This window comes from Ctenopharyngodon idella, chromosome 3 (genome assembly GCF_019924925.1).
Source record: "Ctenopharyngodon idella isolate HZGC_01 chromosome 3, HZGC01, whole genome shotgun sequence".
Lineage (NCBI taxonomy): Eukaryota > Metazoa > Chordata > Actinopteri > Cypriniformes > Xenocyprididae > Ctenopharyngodon > Ctenopharyngodon idella.
The window spans coordinates 10,990,095-11,009,779 of NC_067222.1; the positions used below are offsets into that span (position 1 = coordinate 10,990,095).

The 19,685-nt window shown below is 36.6% G+C and overlaps 1 protein-coding gene, 1 long non-coding RNA gene and 1 pseudogene across 2 annotated transcripts; 1 reads left to right on the forward strand and 2 right to left on the reverse strand.

Moving 5' to 3' along the window:
- Nucleotides 1–174: 174 nt before the first annotated feature.
- LOC127510061 (H-2 class I histocompatibility antigen, Q10 alpha chain-like) lies at nt 175–3,441 on the reverse strand (annotated as a pseudogene).
- On the forward strand, nt 2,226–2,936 carry LOC127510106 (uncharacterized). The gene is made up of 2 exons (XR_007929489.1): nt 2,226–2,335; nt 2,542–2,936. It is a non-coding gene; the product is annotated as an uncharacterized LOC127510106 (long non-coding RNA).
- Nucleotides 3,442–7,261: 3,820 nt separating the features above from the next.
- LOC127509962 (major histocompatibility complex class I-related gene protein-like) lies at nt 7,262–10,006 on the reverse strand. Its single transcript, XM_051889380.1, has 7 exons — nt 9,936–10,006; nt 9,210–9,482; nt 8,841–9,128; nt 8,477–8,761; nt 8,243–8,365; nt 8,040–8,116; nt 7,262–7,708 (listed from the first exon to the last, which is right to left on the reverse strand). Exons 1-7 carry the CDS (start codon nt 9,997–9,999, stop codon nt 7,640–7,642), a joined length of 1,179 nt encoding a protein of 392 aa, XP_051745340.1. The 5' UTR covers nt 10,000–10,006; the 3' UTR covers nt 7,262–7,639.
- Nucleotides 10,007–19,685: the final 9,679 nt, after the last annotated feature.

Consider the following 19,685-nt stretch of genomic DNA (forward strand, 5'->3'; position numbering starts at 1 on the left):
ACAGTATAAAACTGTAATTTACAAACAAGAAAATTTGAATGTAAACCAATAAATTCAATGCAATAAAACAATGCACACTACTATTAAAATCTGTTTTGTAACTTTAACATATACTGACAACCACCATAATAATGCAGGCGGTAAAAGAGAAAGCCACATGAAGAATCAGAGTTCATCACAAATAGCTTTTCCACGAGCTGAAGTATTTACTAATGTAAAGAAGGTGACAGAATCATTCACGCAAACGCAAAACACCATCATGGTAACCCACAACACTTACATAATGCAATAAACATTCATTAAACAACAGAAGATGTAACATAAAACTCTAATGTACATAACTGATAACAAAAACTATTAAGAAACATTGATTATTTAAACAAAATACTTTCAAATGTGGAGTGTCACACAGGGAATTGTGGGAATATCAGTTTACAGTTTTTGACTGTAAATTATACATTGATTTGTTCTTTTTTACGTCTAAAAATTGTAAAATTTACAGCATTTTACTGTGAAAATTACAAAAAATGTCTGGTAATAGCTTTTACAGTTTTTCCCTGTATATAGTACTGGAACTTACTGTTAACCCATTTACAATTTTTTTTCCGTAGCGTTTTTACAATATTTTACCGTTAAAATCACATTAATTTTTTAAATACATAAAAACACTGGATGTTTTGAACGTTTAAAAAATCAAAAATAACGTTTTCATAACTTAATGGGAATGTTAACAAAACATAAGAACACATTTTTCTTACCTGGGATGAAGTCAGTGTATTATTCCTGCTTGCCTGTATATTTTACAACTTGCATCCATTATTTGCTCCTTATGCATGTGTCTTGTGACTTCATGTTCTCTTTATTTCTATTAATGATCAAACAAGTAGAAACATTTTAAAAAATAATGTTAGATGAACTTCCAAATAAACCATTCCAAAAATTATGTTCCATGAACAATACTACATAACGTTTTCGTGCTAGCATTCTGAGAACATTATTAAAGACTATATAACTTGAATAATCATTCTATTAACGTTACTGGAAGAAAGTTTGTCCACTGATGTGATGAAAATATTGTGTTCAAAAATACCTTGCGCAGTGCTGTCATTGTATGTTTACATACATTTTACATCTTACAATATGTGTGTCTAACGAACATCTCACATCTTACAAAGTGGTCAGTGGAGGATACTGAATATTTACTAAATATTTGTTTAAAAGCTCTTCTGTCAGATATGTCAGCTTTCTTGAAAGATGAATTATACTCTCATGGTTTTGCTTCTCATGACAGTTGCTCATCTTCACTAATGTTTATCTGATAAATACACACTAACTCTTATTTGTAAAAATTTGAGAACATTAAATAACAAACGGTAACTGTGGAAGTCTTTCTTTATTGTAAATATATTATTAATAAATGTATGTATTCACTGAACATTGAATTGTCCATCAAGTGTCGATTTTGTGTGTATGATTAAGAGTTTGACTGACTTCCTAAACTTGCTTTGTCAGCTGTTGCCAATCAGTAAAATTCACACACTTCAACAGGGAACGTTCCCATAACTTTCACTAATGTTCTTGTGTAAATGTTAGGACAAACAGTTCTTAAAATAATGTTTATGGAATATTCTTATAACATTATTAATATGAGAGAAAACATTTTTAGAAAAACGTTGTTGGTACATCCTTCTAATGTTTTTATTTGCTGAATGTTTTCATAATATAAAACGTTTTGAGTACAACATTCATGAAATGTCCTTATGATGTTATTTTTACTTGAAAATTCTCATAACATTGAGAGAAAATGTTTTTAGAACAACATTCTCGGAACGTCTTTATGATGTTAATATTTGCTTAATATTTTTGAATGTTTGAATAAAATGTTGTGAGAACAGTTTTAATGAAACATCCTCAGAGTGTTATTTGTCAAAGTCAAGTTTCTTAGTGCTTTTCACAATTGTTTCAAAGCATGCAGCTTTACAGAAAATCATGACGTTATAGTATTTATAATATCTTAAAATCTTCATATAGTCACATTTAGCAGATTCCCAGCTAACAGGGACTGTTCTCTAATGTTGTGTCACATTGTTGTCATGTAAACGTACCCTAAGTTTGCATACCTAATTTGGCAATAACTGGCTCTTTGATGCTCTTGTGGGACACAAAACAATCATATTCATCTTTTTCCTCCTCTTTGATCTCCACACTCTTCCTCATCTGGAAGGATCCATCATGGTTTGGTCTGATTTCTGATTTCTCATCTTCAGGCAGAGATGTGTGATTTTTCCTAATAGTCAGCATCACGTCTTTGGGGTAGAAGCCAGTGGCCATACAGGTGAGTTTCAGCTTGGTTTCATCATTGGTATTCTTTTTTTCAATCACATAAACATTTGGTGGAGCTGAAAACACAGAATCAGTTTATCAATCAGTTTCATCAGCTGCAGATAATCTACAAACACACATTTACTCACAGCCGTTTCTGAGCTCCTCGTCTCCATATTCTCTGTATTTGTTGAGCCAGTCCACACACTCTTTCTCCAGGTATCCTTTGGTGTATTGGTTTAGGATCGGCACACTGTCCCATTTTCTCTTGGTTGGTAGAGCTGCATCAATAAAGGCGACCCATTGAGACTCTTTAATATCAAAAGACAAGAAGTTTTCTCCATCATAGCCGTACTCATCAATGCCTTTGAGAAACTTCACTTCATCTCCCTGCTGCTCAACTTCACAACCGTGTCTTCACTGAAGAACATGAAGATCTGACATGGAGAAGAGTCAAAATGTTTGTGAGATGATGATGATAATAATAATAATAATAATAAACATAATAAGATAATCATATGCAGGTTAAACTGTATGAATGTTCCTCACCTGATTCATTGTGTCTCATTCGGTCCATCATAATGTGGACGTTCACATTAAACCACTGTTCTTTACTCTTTCTGGACTGAGTGCCTTTTTCCCAGTAATCCTCCTGCATTTTCTCTTTCATCCACTGTTGTTTGAGAATCTTTCTCCTTTCTTTACTATCGTAATAGTCGATCTGTGTGTCGTCCAGCAGACCCATAGCAGTGAATTCATAGATGCCCGGCAGATTCACAGGTTTAGACAAAGCTGTGTAAATGTAATACAGCGAGTGTTTCTCTGAAATGAAGAGGGATAAAATATGCATGAGATAACTGTTCACTTGAGTGTAAATGTGATAGAAGTAGTGTGTTCCTGAAGGAGAGAGCTGCTAAAACATCATGTGGGTGAAGCTCATAAAACACAATCTCAAAACATTTCCGCTACAGATACAACCAAATAGAATTAATCTTATAATCTATTATGATAATATTTTTTTTTTCTGAGGGAAACTTTAGTCCTGCTGCCAGGATTCTGAGCAGAACCAGAAAATATGAACATATCACACCAGTTCTCAGGTCCAGTTTCATTTAGAATTGATTTTAAAGTACTGTTACTTGTTTATAAATCAATAAATGGCCTATGACTATAGACTCATAGAATATAAACCAAACAGATCACTCAGATCATCAGGATCAAGTCACTTAGAAACACCAAGGGTTCACTCAAAGCAAGGAGAGTCTGCTTTTAGCTGTTACACCAGCTGCAGCTGGAACCAGCTTCCAGAAGAGATCAGATGTGCTCCAACAGTATTCACATTCAAATCCAGACTCAAAACATATCTCTTTATCTATGCATTTACTGATTGAGCACTGTGCTATGTCTGAACTGATTGCATTTTATTTTATACGTATTATCTTTTTATTCTTTTAATTCCTTTTCCTGTTTTTATTTATTTTTTAAATGTATTTTATATCTTTTATGTATCATCTTTTTATTTCTGACTTTTAATGCATTTTAAATCTTGCTGTCTGGTTGAAAGAGCTGGGAGAATTAGGAAGTAAGCATTTGTGATTAGGTTAAAATTTGGTACATTTGGATAAGGGGACTGTTGAAAAGGCCCAGTATTTTCCATACTATTTACTGATTTGATGCTGATATGTGATTGACAGATTAGTTTGGCCTGCCCATAAGAAGGATGACATTTTAGTTCTTACAGCTCTGTCAACTGCTCGCTATAAAGTTGCTTTCATTGGGTGTGTGTTCGAAAGAAGTGTGTTGTTTATATCATGCTTGTATGATTCTAACATCTTGTTTCTTGTCTTTAGTGTGAGAATTTGAGTTTTAAGCTGTTACCGGTCCATTTTATCATAACTGCGTCATTTTCATAAGTGCGCGAGTCCAGAGATCTGCTCTAACGGACAACAAAAAACTCCCTGAAGCTTCCTAACTCTTCCATCCAGATAGCGGAATTCTCTGTTTTTACTGTTATTTCTATTTCTTATGCGTTCCATTTTTATTATTATGTATTTGGTTCTTGAAGAACATAGTCTGCTCAGATTTAAAGCTACAGAACACTACTAAGATCCTAAAGTTTGCTTAAACGGATGCGCGAGTTGATGCTACGGTTTTGAAGTTTGTACATTGCGTGTTGAACTCCTGCATGTCTCATATAAAGATACTGTTGTTAAAAAGGATCTTTGCCTTGCCACTCGTCATTCAACATGGTGTCAGAAGTGGGATGCACAGAATCGTGAAAGCAGCAAGGAAAAATGAACTTTTCCAACGAGCATCCACACAGTAAGCCATCGTTATTCATCGCACAATAACTCATGGCTGAAGGGTTCTGCAGACCTGATCCTCTTGTATTTTATGGCAATATGGCTGAAAATTGGCGTGTGTTTGAGCAGGAATTCGACATATTCATTGCTGCTGCACACTCTGAGAAAGAGCCTCGCACGAAAGCATTCATACTGCTTAATCTGGCCGGCTCGGAAGCCATTGAGCGCGAGCGAACATTCGTCTATGCACCCGCTGCGTATACAGGCAAGGGGGAAAATCAATGAATAATTACTCCGGCTGAATCACGCGAGGGCCCGGAATGTCTAAGACGCAAGTTTTGCGAACTTTGCAGCCCACAAACAAACATAACGATGGAAAGACACAAATTTAATTCAAGAAACCAAAAGCCAGGAGAAACAATAGAGGCATATGTAAGCGACCTACGAAACAAGGCACAGAGTTGCAGGTTTGGAGATTTACAGGAAGAATTGATAAGAGATCGACTCGTGTGTGGGATACTTAATGATGGAATGAGAAAACTCCTGTTGCGTGACAACAAGTTAACTTTGTAAGACTTGATTTTCCTGCTAGGACAAAAACTGAGATCAAGCACCCTGCAATAAAGCAATAAAACTCATCTGGAGAGAAGATCTCAAAGAAATAGCATAGGACAACGCCTTGCTCTCACACATCTACAGGATGCAATAGCCCTCCCCCCAACACACACACACACACACACACACCCTCCTTCCTTTCCCCCTGACTCAAGTCACTGAAAGTTCTCCAAGAAGTATAATGTATCTGGTGTATCTATTGTTTATTCCTTTCATGTTTGGTATCATTTTAAATGTCTCAGTGCGATTGGTAAAATGGTCTCAATTTCACAGCAGTCACTGGTATTATGAAGAAGACTGAAAACTAAGGAGAATTCTGTCCTCCTTTTGGGTGGTGTCACTTCTGAAAACCCACTCCTCTCCCCCCAAAGCAGGTGTTGGTGTAATAAAAATTTACAATCCTTTTGTTCTGGTCTTGGTATATAAGGTAAAGTGCAAAGCAGTCAGGGGGGATTTTCTGTAGCCAGAAGCCCCCACACAGTGGTGGACAAGTGTCTTCAAACACTAATCCACCACTGTGTGCATGTGCATTTCAGTTGATGTTATGCATTTATTATTTCTGAATTGGCTTCTAATTGTCCAACTATGAAATTGACATGATACATTTTTACTTGACAAATAAAATGTTATATTTGATTTACTCTGGATTCTTCTGAAATCATTATGACCAGTAGATTATTGGAGTCCGTCATTTCCGTAAATCTGCGTCAGGACAGACCAAACCAGAGAGCCCCATGAAAGGAGCATATTGGCACATCATGGGACTTTTTGAGTTTGTCTGTTATTGAATTAGCAAGTTGCAGTATCGTGACTAAGAAAACTGTAGCTATTTTTGTATGAACAAGCATGTGGCGGTTCGACTCAAATGCATTAGTAAACTCTGCGCCCTCTGACTAGATCATAAACTGGCGAATTTATGTCCGTGAGAACGCAGTCGGCCGATGTGAAATTCTCTAAGCGATGATGAGACCGTAATGAACGAATAATTGAAATGATGAGATACCCAGAATAATCAAAAATCAAAATTAATACATAACAAATGATTAATTTCCAATTGGGAACAAAACCTAAGAGTAATAATCATTTAAAATTGGAGTCAGAATTGCGTGTTGAACTCCTGCATGCCTCATAGTAAAGATACTGTTGTTAAAAAGGATCTTTGCCTTGCCACTCGTCATTCAACAGTTCTTCTTTATGTAAAGCACTTTGAATTACCATTGTGTATGAAATGTGCTATACAAATAAAATTGCCTTGCCTTAGTGAAAATCCCAAATCTGACTCTCAACAAGATCCTACTGGATAATCAGAAACTAAATTTTTCGGTTTATTTTGTCATAATTTCCTAGAATCTTATTCTTTTGATAAATTAATTTGATGCTGCTTAAAACACAATCTTGTTAAATCTGTAATATTTCAGTCACAGTGGATAGTTTTATTAGTTGTCGAAAACTCGCATATATTTAATTATTTGAGTAGCCTATATTTATAGTTTTGTGTTTTGTATAGTTTGGTAAAATTGCATTTGTCATTACAAAGACTAGCCTATTTAAATCACGACGCGTACTTTGATTGATTTGACCAATAAGAAAATAGAACGATGACATCATCCGTATCTGGGCAAAATAAGCATATCTCATATACAATAATATACAATTCTTCCTCAAACCTATAGCTATATTTAGACGTTGGGTTTAGTTAATATTGGTTTTAATTTATGTTGGATTTAATATAGTATTCTGTGATCGACAGTGTCAAATGCAGCACCGAGGTTGAGTAGCATCAGCACTGATAATTTGCCTTTAAGCGAATATCATTTATTATCTTTACGAGCGCTGTCTCTGTGTTGTAATGCGGTCGGAAACCAGATTGAAAACTGTCAATGTGTCCATTTGATCTTATATTGTTCAGCTGATTGAACACAACTTTTTCATTGATCTCTTGCCTATGAAAGGAAGATTTGAGATGTGCCAATGAGCTGCACCATCATTTGAAAACCCAGAAATGGTACAAATTTAGCCTATTTTTGTATTGTTTTTTGTCTTATAAAGGTGAAAGCAGTACAACACAAACCATTATAGTAACTCTTGCTCTGCCAGCATTTTTTTTTAAAGTCAGCTCAAGCATTATTGATCATTTTCCACAAAACTGTATGAACATCAATATATACTTATAACATATGAAAAATAAAGACCAGAGTGTCTGCTTTTAAACAAGAAGCTGAGAAATGTTTTTTTTTAAGACTACAGCTGGATGAGATTCAGATCGATGTTTAAAACATAGATGGATTAGATTATGTCGACACTTCATTCGGTGACGTTAAAAAGAAATGGTAGAAATAGTCTGGCGTATCAGTTTTGACATCCTCAATCTTCTTCACGAATCTTCCTCTGTCTTTGTATCAGAGGTCATCTGGTTGTATCAGTGCTTCTGTAGACACAGCTGACAATCTGTTTCTCGAGTCCTCATACTGAAACACACACATAAATAGTTATGTTATTTAATTCATGAGTTAAATATTAAAACAACTGATATTTCCAGGTGAGTAGTGCATGTAAAACACAAGCGTTTGCATTTTTTGAACCTCTGCAGTTTATCCATAATGCTTTAGTCAGATTATCCCTACTAAACCTCTAGTCCCCATAAAAAGACTAAATTACTGTCTTCAACCCTGAATGGTTAAATCACTCAAACAGCAGCACATGGCCTTATCTTTAATTGACTGTAAATTATATTTCTTCTGTGTGACACTAGAGCTTATAGAGAAAATGGCATTGATTTTCTACTTTAAATATAATCACCTCTTGGTTAACATTGTCCCAATAATGGTGAGTTTCATTGACGTCTGACGCACCCGCAGTGTCTCGTGACTCTCGTCCTGTTGGAGGAACAGTCAAATGTCAAAGTGTGTGTCAGATAATCTACTAAACACCAAAAGAGAGCTAGACTTTACAACACAAAACTGAAAAGATTGAGTGGATTATCATTAATCAGTCACACTCACCAATAATCTTTCTCTTCTTTAAGATGTAAACTGTTAATAATAAGTAAGAAATTGCCACAATAAGCACACCTCCAATCACTGCTCCAATTATCTCTGCGACAGCATTTGATGGGCATTTACCATCTATTCAAATACAAGAAGATAACAAGTGCTTATTTAAGGAGTGAAGTGGAGGTTCAAAATGTAAAATTCAAAAATGATATATCTGTCTTTATGTTTAACTGCTTTAAATACCACATTTGGCGATAATTGGTTCTTTGATGCTCTTGTGGGACACAAAACAATCATATTCATCTTTTTCCTCCTCTTTGATGTCCACACTCTTGCTCAGCTGGAAGGATCCATCATGGTTTGGTCTGATTCCTGTGGATTCAATCTCATCTTCAGGCAGAGGTTCATGATTTTTCCTAATAGTCATCATCACGTCTTCGGGGTAGAAGTCAGTGGCCATACAGGTGAGTTTCAGCATGGTTTTGTCATTGGTATACCTTTTTGCAAACACATGAACATCTGGAGGAGCTGAAAACACAGGAATCAGTTCATCAATCTGTTGCATCTCTACGAAATGGGCAGATAATCAACAAATACTTTCACTCACAGCCGTTTCTGAGCTTCTCGTCTCTATATTCTCTGAATTTGTTGAGCCAGTCCACACACTCTTTCTCCAGGTAGCGCTTCATGTATTGGTTTAGGATGGGAAGATTGTCCCATTTTCTCTTGGTTGGTAGAGCTGCATGAAATGCGGCAATCCAATGAGACGTTTGAACATCAAAAGACAGAAAGTCCTCTCCATCATAACTGAACTGATAAAAGCCACTGGAAAACTTCACTTCATCTCCCTGCTGCTCAACTGCACAACCAGTGCTCATCTGAAGAACATGAAGATCTGAAATGGACAGAAATATAAATGTTTGCATAAATGATAATAAAAATTATATGCAGGTTAAACTGTATGAATGTTTCTCACCTGAAACATAGTGTCTCATGCGGTCCATCAGAATGTGGACATTGATGTTAAACCACTGTTCTTTTCTCTTTCTGGACTGAGTGCCTTTTTCCCAGTAATCCTCCGGCAGTTTCTCTTTCATCCAGGGCTGTGTGGGAATCTTTCTCTTTTCTTTACTATTGTAATAGTCGATCTGTGTGCCGTCCAGCAGACCCATAGCAGTGAAATTATAGATGCCCGGCAGATTCACAGGTTTAGACAAGGCTGTGTAAATGTAATACAGCGAGTGTCTCTCTGCAATCAAGAGGGGAAAATATGCATCGAATAACTGTTTACTAATAAAATTGGTACATTTCTGAAAAAGAAGCCACAAATAGAATAATCTACTATGATAATATGAAGCCGGGCCTGTAATTCTCTAAGAAATATTTTAGTCAATATCAACTTTTGACAAAATAAATTAATTTCAGTTCTACTAGCATTTGGGATAAAGTATCTTAAATTAATTTGAGGTTGCTGAAACAATCCTGTCTAACATGTAATAACAGCTAACATCTATCAACACATGGTTAATAATGTGGATCAAAGTTCAGGTCAAGTTATGTGTGGATAATTTAAGTTGATGATATGCAATACTAACATTAGTTTATAATCAAATTTCATTTTTTGTTGTTACAAATCCGTAGATGATCAGGACGTGCAAACATGTTATTTTTACCTTGGTTCTCTGATAAGTTAATAATTTACCTGCTTGAATTGAAGGCAAAATCCAATAAAGAAGAAAAGCACAAAGCGGAATGAAGATCTTCATCGTGACACTCGTGTACATGACTGAAACACCTGTAAGTAGACTGTGTGAAGTTTTATATCGTGCAAAAACTGTCAACAACAGAAAACCAGTTACCGAAAATAGCGGATGATGTCCCAGATAGCAAGAACTTTTGGGCCAAATGTGGCAGATGGCATCACACCTGGCCTAGATATGGCAGCTGACCACATGTGGGCCAACATTTCACCATATGTTTAGCCACGGTTTTCTAACCCATTAGAGCCTTTGCCCATAAACAATCTCTAAATAGCATCAAGTGCTGTTTTAGTGTTTTAAAAGTTTTTATTAACATTAAGTATATTATTACGGATTATATGTCTAAAAATAACCCATTAGAGCAGTCTTCATTTTGAATGATAAAAAAAGCAATTTATATAATGTTAACTTAAAGCATTAGTTCACTTCAGAATTAAATTTCCTGATAATTTACTCACCCCCATGTCATCCAAGATGTTCATGTCTTTCTTTCTTCAGTCAAAAAGAAATAAAGGTTTTTGAGGAAAACATGGGTATATCGTTCCCCAAAGCGTGTCAAACACAGTGTTGAGTTCCCTTTCAAAAGGGAACGTCTCAGGTTACGTATGTAACCATGGTTCCCTGAGAACAGGGAACGAGACACTGCGTTACTTGCCATACATCGGTGTTGCCTGCTGAGCAGTCCCTTCAGACGATAGGTACTGACTGCTTCTCTAGGCGCTCCTTTTATACTTCCGGGTCACGTCTATTATAACGTCATAGGCTGTCACCGGCCAATAGGATTGGTGAGATTTGATAATTACTTTCAGACACCGGTTCACGTGATGACATTCCCCAAAGCCTTTCAAATGCAGTGTCTCGTTCCCTGTTCTCAGGGAACCATGGTTACATACGTAACCTGAGACGATATAGAACAGTCATTAATTCAAGAAATACCAATAAAAAGTATTCTTTTTATTGACAATAACATTAAGAAACATAATTGTTATAAATATCTCACCATGAGGACAACTTTATCAGTATGGAGGAAATAGTCTTCTTCATCTCACCCCTTCAGCATCCAGTTTGACTCCATTATGGAATAACAACATTATTATCAACAAAAAGCCCTTTACCTTTCTGAAAATGAAAGAGAAAGGAATATCAAATCTAGGAGATATTTTAATATAATATAATATTCCGGAAAAAACACGCTACCAATATACAATTAAGGGAAGCTATAAAAAATACACTTAATATCAATACCTTTGTAATTCGTAATCATGAACTCTTTGAAAAATTAAGATCCTTACCTTTAAAAAAATCACTATCACGAATATATGATATTCTTGTCTCCAATGACACTATCAATTCTCTACCAACAATAAAATGGAATAATGATCTTTATTCTGAATATAGTGACTTGGGCCTTCTAGAACTTTGCTAAGATATTTTTGTTATATCTAGCAATTATAGAATTCAGTTGATACAATATGAAATACTATATCGTGTATATTTTACCAAATGTAAATTGTTCCAGATGGGCCATGTCAATACTAATACATGTACATACTGTCAAAATAGTTTAGATGATTATATTCACTTTTTCTGGAACTGTCCATACATAAACAATTCTGGTCAGAAGTCAAAGTCAAACTTGAAATAATTCTAGATTTTAATATTTCTAAGTCCCCTTTAATATTTCTTTCTTCTCTTTAAAGTTCCTTGACAGATGAAACTGAAATTGTTGTGAAATTGGCTCGCCTGGCTATGGTTTGACTTGTATTGTATGTACCCCTAAGTGTATTTTGCAATAAAATAAAAATGAATAAATAAATAAATAATGACCTTCAGACCTTCAGCGACTGCACTGAAAATGTTTGTTAAAAAGATAACTGGAGAGTGAGGATGGCTCTGTCTATGATACTTGTGTATTAATTTCATTTAAAGGATCTAAATGTAAACAAAAAAGATCACTCCCCTATTGAATGACTTGGTCTTAAAAATGTTTAAAAATGTTTATATTTTCAATTGTCTTGGTTTTAAAACAAAAAAATAATAGTATATTATGAAAATTACAGATTTGTAATATCAAAACAAACTGTTAAGCGATTAGGTAGCCTATGTAACTTTGTGAATAATACACCTGAACAACTGTATTTACTTTTTACCCATAGGTTCAGTATTAACAATTCATTAACTACAATTTCAATTTGAAGTATGCTGAAGATGCTTCTTGCACTCTGGAATTTATCCGAAGGTAATGTCTACATTAATATTGTACTTGAGGGCTTGTTTTTTATTTGGTGGGTTGAACAAGGAATATTTGGATGTGTTGTATTGTGTTTTTGTGAGCCACGCAGGACCGCAGCAGCCAAGCAGTGATGACACCCCTTCTCCCTATCAAACAAGTGTGTGATTCAGACTCAACTCGTGTGTCTGTACTGGAGACCAGAGAGGAAGATGTTTTTAAAAGGATGGAGCTCTTACTCCATCCTCTGCAAACAGTACATGTGAATGATGTAAACTGTTGTGTGCAAATGCTCAGCCTGGGTAAATCACACACCTGTACTTTGTGGCAGGACTGTTCTTGACCGTGTGTTTGTGATGGAAATGTTTTTCAGTTGCTGTTGTTTAAATGGTTGCTGTTTAACTGAGTAATGTCACCTTGTTCAAACTGAGCTAACTTTAGTTTTGCTCTGTAATGCAACAGCAGTGACCCACTGAAGGAGGTGTCTGGAAACTGACACCTTTTTCATCCCACTTGAACGAAACTAACAGCTCTTCTGTGCCTTTTGTTTATAGGTGCTTCTTGGGCATCAATCCAGAGACTGGCACAAAGAGGCAGAGAGGATATATCAACCAGCAAGTCTGTATACTGATCAGGAAACTCATTGACTTTGAATTAATGTCAATCCAGTGTGAAAGCAGTGTCTCAACACCAGAACGGACAAACCAAACACTGGCTCTGATTTTTTTAATGATGGAGCAGACCATTTAATCATTCAATCATTCAGTTTAATGTGGCTCGGTAGAGCAGCTTATTTACATCCTATGATTGTATGTGATAGAAGAATAAACATTCAGATTCCAGATGATTTTAAGAGAAGTTACTCCAAATACTGTCATGTTAAAAATAATAAACAATACAATAATTTCAAAAGCAGTTATCTGGAGCAGATGAGGTTCTGTTTCACCTCAGGTTTTGCGTGCTGCTTTTTTCACTCACTGCACACACAGAAATATGTCCTCAAACAAAATGAGCAAGATATGCAATGTACTGTTTATTAATTCTCAGAGTTGAGGAATGTACAGAGGATTCAGAATCTATTTATATATACAAAGATTTTTTCTCAGTATGTTATATTGCAACCTTATGATTCAATTCTTTAGATTACTTTTTACAGAAAAGATTTAAAAGCAGAGGCACATGTTTGTATAGTAAAACAAGGTTTGCATCTGTTTCCTCCCTACTGGGAGAACAATGTAAAAGTCATAAAACATATTTTATAGTTTGACGTGAAATCCTGAAAAAATCCAAAATCTTTAAAGCCCAGCTTCCCACATTTAATCCTAATCCTTATAGGAAGGAGGAGGAGAGACATAATCTCACAAATAAGATTTTAATACCACCTGGAGGAGATAACTGAACATCAACATGTCAAGCAGAAAGGGCAGAGGTGAAAATCAGCATTTTAAATGATAGTTCATGTACATTTTCATTTAATTCTGTGAACAGTATTACCATTTCTTTCTGTGAAAATGGAGTTTTAAACGCTGTGGAATTAAATAAATTCTTATTTCTTAAGGCACCCCTGACAAACTCTGAACTGATTGTACTTTTTTAATTAATTTCTCAGAATACACAGGAAATAAAACTATTTTACTATAGGTTTGCAAATAACTTTCCTTGTGATCCATATTTACTATTGTTAAATGATTCTAAAATGTAAAAAGGTCAAATGAAATTAGAGTTCTGTTTAAATCAGTACTGTTGTCACAAGTGAGGCTCCCGCACTTCCTCCCCCGCACCACCGGAGGGAGCCTTCACCGGAATATTGAGACCATCATTCAGACTACATTTCCCATAGGCCCTCATTCCTGGGACTGATTGCACACACACCTGCACCACATCACACTCACACTATTTAAGCAGCACGCACACACACACACACTGCGAAGTCTTGATTTGCCCCGGTGATCATTTCTGAGCGTTTTCTGTGGATTGTTTATACTGTTGCCGATTGGACCGTTTACCTCTTGTGATTCTCTGCTGCCTGCCTTGATTCTTGCCTGTTTACTGGACTGTGTTTGTTTGCCGCCTGCCCTGATCTCTGCCTGCTTCCTGGTACCGTTTGTCTGCCGCCTGCCTCGACCATTGCCTGTCCCCGTTTACGTCTCTGCCTCTGCCCTTACCTGTGTATATACTATTCTTAATAAAAGCTGCAAATGGATCCCCATTCTGTTGACCCATCATTACAACTGTACACAATGATTAAATGTATTATTGTTTTGCATAATAAACAGAGAGGAAACAAGGACACTGGAACAGCAGGAGTCAGAGCAGATCAATTTCTACAACAGAAAAAGACTGAAACAGGAATGATGAATAATCTATTTCACAGACTTCATCTTGAAGGCAGGCATCTCAATAAACCGAGAGCTACAGATGTTCTTCAGATATCTGCACAGTCCCTTGAGTCTTGTGCTGACGAGGAGCTGATTCAGACATTCATACAAAAACTACTGATGATGAACTACAGAGCCAGACACATTAAAACAAAAAAAAAAAACAATGAGGAAGATCATACACAACAAAGAGACAATGACCCATCTGACGACAAGAGTGATATTTTTGATGAAATGTTTTTTTTTTTATGAAAAAACAAGTCAGTCTGAGGGAATCCACCCGATGGATGTTCAGATGGCCTTATTTCATTGTGCTGATGGTTTCCTGAAGCAGCTGATGGTCATTAAACTGTCCCAGTGTCAGTACGCTCTGCCTCTGCTTGTTCCTGATCCATTCACACAACAGATTGAGTTTCCTCTCTGGACATTCAGACAAATCAACAAGAGCTGGAAGATGAGAATCACCAACAATCAAATCACCAGTCAAACCCAGCTGATCTACAAGGCAGAAACTCCAATGGTGTTTTTCTTGAAGAAAGCTCCTCTGGTGAACTCATCCAGAAACTGGGAGACCAGAGAGTCTTTGTGCTGTCAGTTTTAGGGCTTCAGAGCTCTGGGAAATCCACCATGCTGAATGCCATGTTTGGACTCCAGTTTGCCGTCAGTGCTGGCAGGTGCACCAGAGGAGCTTTCATGCAACTGATCAGAGTGTCAGACGAGATGAAAACACAGATGAACTGTGACTGTATTCTGGTTGTTGATACTGAGGGTCTAAATGCTCTAGAACTGGCTGGAAGATCAACAAGACATCATGACAATGAATTGGCCACATTTGTTGTAGGTCTTGGAAGTCTGACATTGATCAACATCTTCGGAGAATACACATTTGAGATGCAGGACGTTCTTCAGATTGTTGTTCAGGCCTTCCTGAGGATGAAGAAGGTCAAACTGAATCCCAGCTGTATGTTTGTACATCAGAATGTTTCAGATGTCACAGCTGGAGAGAAAAACATGGAGGGAAGGAGACGACTGCTGGAGAAACTGGATGAGATGACTAAACTCGCTGCTAAAGATGAAGTCTGTGATGCAGAATGTTTCAGTGATGTCAATGGATTTGATGTTCAGAATGATGTGAAGTATTTTGCTCAGCTCTGGAAGGGAAACCCAACCATGGCTCCACCAAACCCAACATACTGTGAGAATATCCAAGAACTAAAGACATTTATTATGTCTCATGCCTCAAAATCACATGGAATAAGGCTGAGAGATTTAAAAGATTGTATTAAAGATCTCTGGGAGGCTTTACTGAATGAACGATTCGTCTTCAGCTTTAGAAATTCTCTGGAGATTTCAGCCTACAAGAAACTGGAGACCGAATACAGTGGTCCTGGAGGCTTCGTAGTGCCATGATGGACACTGAGAACAAACTACACAACAAAATAGAAAATGAAGCAATTCATGAGGTTGAGGAAACTGATCTTCAAACAGAACTGAAGAAGACAAGTAAAGAAGTGGAAAGATCATTGTCAGACTTCTTTGAGAAAGACAAAGATAAAGATATACTGATTCAGTGGAAAACATCATTTGAAATCAAAATCAAAGAGATTCAGGAAAACATTGTGAGAGAAACAAAGAGGAAATTAAATGTGATTCTTCAGCAGCGAGACCTAAAGAAAATTATTGATAGTCAGAGGACATATAATGAAAATGCTCTCTATGAAACGAGCAAAGAACATGCTTTAAAACTCAAAGACAAAAAAAAATGATGAAGAAACACTGAAGAAAATGTTTGATTTGTTTTGGGAACAGAGTGTGAGGATCATCATCAGAGACACTCCTGCGATCAGAGACACTGATATAATGAGAGATGTGAAACTCCTCCTCAATGACATCTATGAAAGTGTTCCTGTAGATCACTGCAAATTGAACAGATATAGGAACAATTAGATATTCTAAAACTCTGTCTCCAGTGGATGAAGCCCAGATAAGTTCATTAATCACAGATGTTGTTCAGCAATCAGACAGAATGATTCAGTCATTTAACATTTCAAAGATGGGCTACAACATCAGCTACATTCAACAACTCACAGGTTACATTAAGAGGAAAGTAAAAGACCATCAGGATGGACCAGTGAAATATGAGTTCAAGAATGAATTCTTCATGGATTTGGTTCTTTCCATCTGTAATAGAGCAAACAAGATGATCACTGACCAACACAGCCTTTTCAGAGAAGCCAGTGATCCTAAGATACATGTTGAGAAGAAGAGAGAAGAGTACTATAGTATTTTCCAGAAATACTGTCATGGATCCGCATCAGCTGTCATGTTTGGTGAGACTGTCTGTCAGAAACTGAAAGAGCCCATTGAGCAGAGTGTCTACAGGAAGACTGCCAGAGATCTGACGGATGAAATGAGATCAAACTGTGAATCACTGAATGGAAACAGATCAAATCTGGAGAAACACATGCTGAAGACATTGGCAGAAGAGGAGGATTTTGACAAATACATGAACTACATTCATAACCCCAGAGATCACTTCAAGAGTTTCATCAGAGATGAAGTCAGTCGGTACATCACTGATAAGTTCAGTGTCAGTGTTTTACCCAAGATGAAGGAGAACATTGAACTCCTGCAGCAGAAGATCATGAAAGCAGCACATGAATCTACTGAACATGTTCAAGTGAACAGAGGAGATGTTGGTTTGTGGTTGAAGAGTTTCACACAGCAGCTCTCAGATGAGCTGATCTTCTCTGAAAAAGACCTCAGTGGATTGAAACATGATGATGTTCATGATTTCAACCTTCTAGAAGATGTGATAAGAGAAGAACTTCCTGCTATAATGTCTGAGATCAGCTGTAGATTCAACAGAAACACATTTCCAGTTAAGCTGCAGTATAAGTTCAGACCAGATGAGCTTCTGGTTGATCACTTCTGTCAGTGCTGTTGGGCTGTGTCCATTCTGTGGAGCCATCTGCACCAACACCATAGAAAACCATCATGGAGATCACAGTGTTGCTTTCCACAGAGTGTGGGGAATTAATGGCACGTGTTACCCTTTAACACAGAATCTCAGTGCTGATATTTGCACAAGTTTAGTGGCAAGTCATCGGGATTTTAATACCCCAGATGGAAGGATTCCATACAGAGACTACAGAAGAGCAGGAGTGGTTTATGCAAAGTGGAGCATCACTCCTGATCTCTCTGAACTGCCCTACTGGAAGTGGTTTGTGTGCCGATTCCAGAGACATCTGGAAATATACTACAATAAAACATTTCAGAGGAGTGGTGAGTTCCCATATGAATGGAGAAAATACTCAAAACAGGACGCTATTGAGAGTTTAGATCAAAACATTTAATGGGGCAGATAAAGAATACAAGTCTCCTCTCAGAGTCTCCTCAGATAAGAAAAAAGTTTCTATTACACATCAGTGAGAATCTGAAATCATCTCAGAAAATACACTGGAGACAAGATAATGATATAAGATTCCTCCTGCAAGAAAACATGAACTTCAAAACATCAGTTTTAAAACATTTGCCTTATTGTGACACAAACATAAAGCTCAAAATGTTCAGATAAGAATATGAATGAAATGAAATATGTTTTATTGTCCCCCCAGTAGGGAAATTTGGCATGGACTTTCTACATCACCTGTTACTATTAAAATAATCCTAAAAGACAATAAAATACACCACAATACAAACACAGAACACTTCTGTTAATGTTTATTGTTCATAAAGAGACTGGTTATATACCATTTTATTTCTACTGTATATTTCTATGTGAATATTTCGACATTAAGAATTCATATAAAACAGTATAAAAACATTCTTTGAACATCCTTTAAATACGGACGTTACAGCAAAATACAGTGTTTCATGAACACTGCTCAGTGTTCATATCTGTCTGTTGGAGTTATTAGATAATTAATCAATGATTGATCATTAGTGATGACACACTGAAGAACAGGAGAACAAACATTTGAAGTCACCATTGTGGTGATCAGAAAAATTCACCTATTTAAAGGGTTAGTCCACTTTCAAATAAAATTTTCCTGATAATTTACTCACCCCCATGTCATCCAAGATGTCCATGTCTTTCTTTCTTCAGTCGAAAAGAAATGAAGGTTTTTGATGAAAACATTCCAGGATTTTTCTCCTTATAGTGGACTTCAATGGCCTCCAAACAGTTGAAGGTCAAAATTACAGTTTCATTGCAGCCTCAAAGGGCTTTAAATGATACCAGACGAGGAATAAGAGTCTTATCTAGCAGAACGATCGGTCATTTTCTAAAAAAAATACAACTGTATATGCTTTATAATCACAAATGATCGCCTTGAGCGTACTTCCGGTTTCTGTATTTTTCAAAAAGCTTACGCTGTATGTCCTATGCCTTCCCTATTCAACTTATGGAAAAAATGGAACTGGCGCCGCGTTCGTTCTGTAAGCAGAATAGGAAAGGGTAGGACATACATCCATCATAACTGAACTGATAAAAGCCACCGGAAAACTTCACTTCATCTCCCTGCTGCTCAACTGCACAACCAGTGCTCATCTGAAGAACATGAAGAGCTGAAATGGACAGAAATATAAATGTTTGCATAAATGAAAATAAAAATCATATTCAGGTTAAACAGTGTGAATGTTTCTCACCTGAAACATAGTGTCTCATGCGGTACATCAGAATGTGGACATTGATGTTAAACCACTGTTCTTTTCTCTTTCTGGACTGAGTGCCTTTTTCCCAGTAATCCTCCTGCATTTTCTCTTTCATCCACTGTTGTTTGGGAATCTTTCTCTTTTCTTTACTATCGTAATAGTCGATCTGTGTGCCGTCCAGCAGACCCATAGCACTGAATTCATAGACGCCCGGCAGATCCACAGGTTTAGACAAGCCCGTGTAAATGTAATACAGCGAGTGTCTCTCTGCAATAAAGAGGGATAAAATATGAATGGAATAACTGTTTACTAATAAAATTGGTACATTTCTGAAAAAGAAGACACAAATAGAGTTAATCTACTATGATAATATGAAGCCGGGCCTGTAATTCTCTGAGAAATATTTTAGTCAATATCTCAAATCTGAA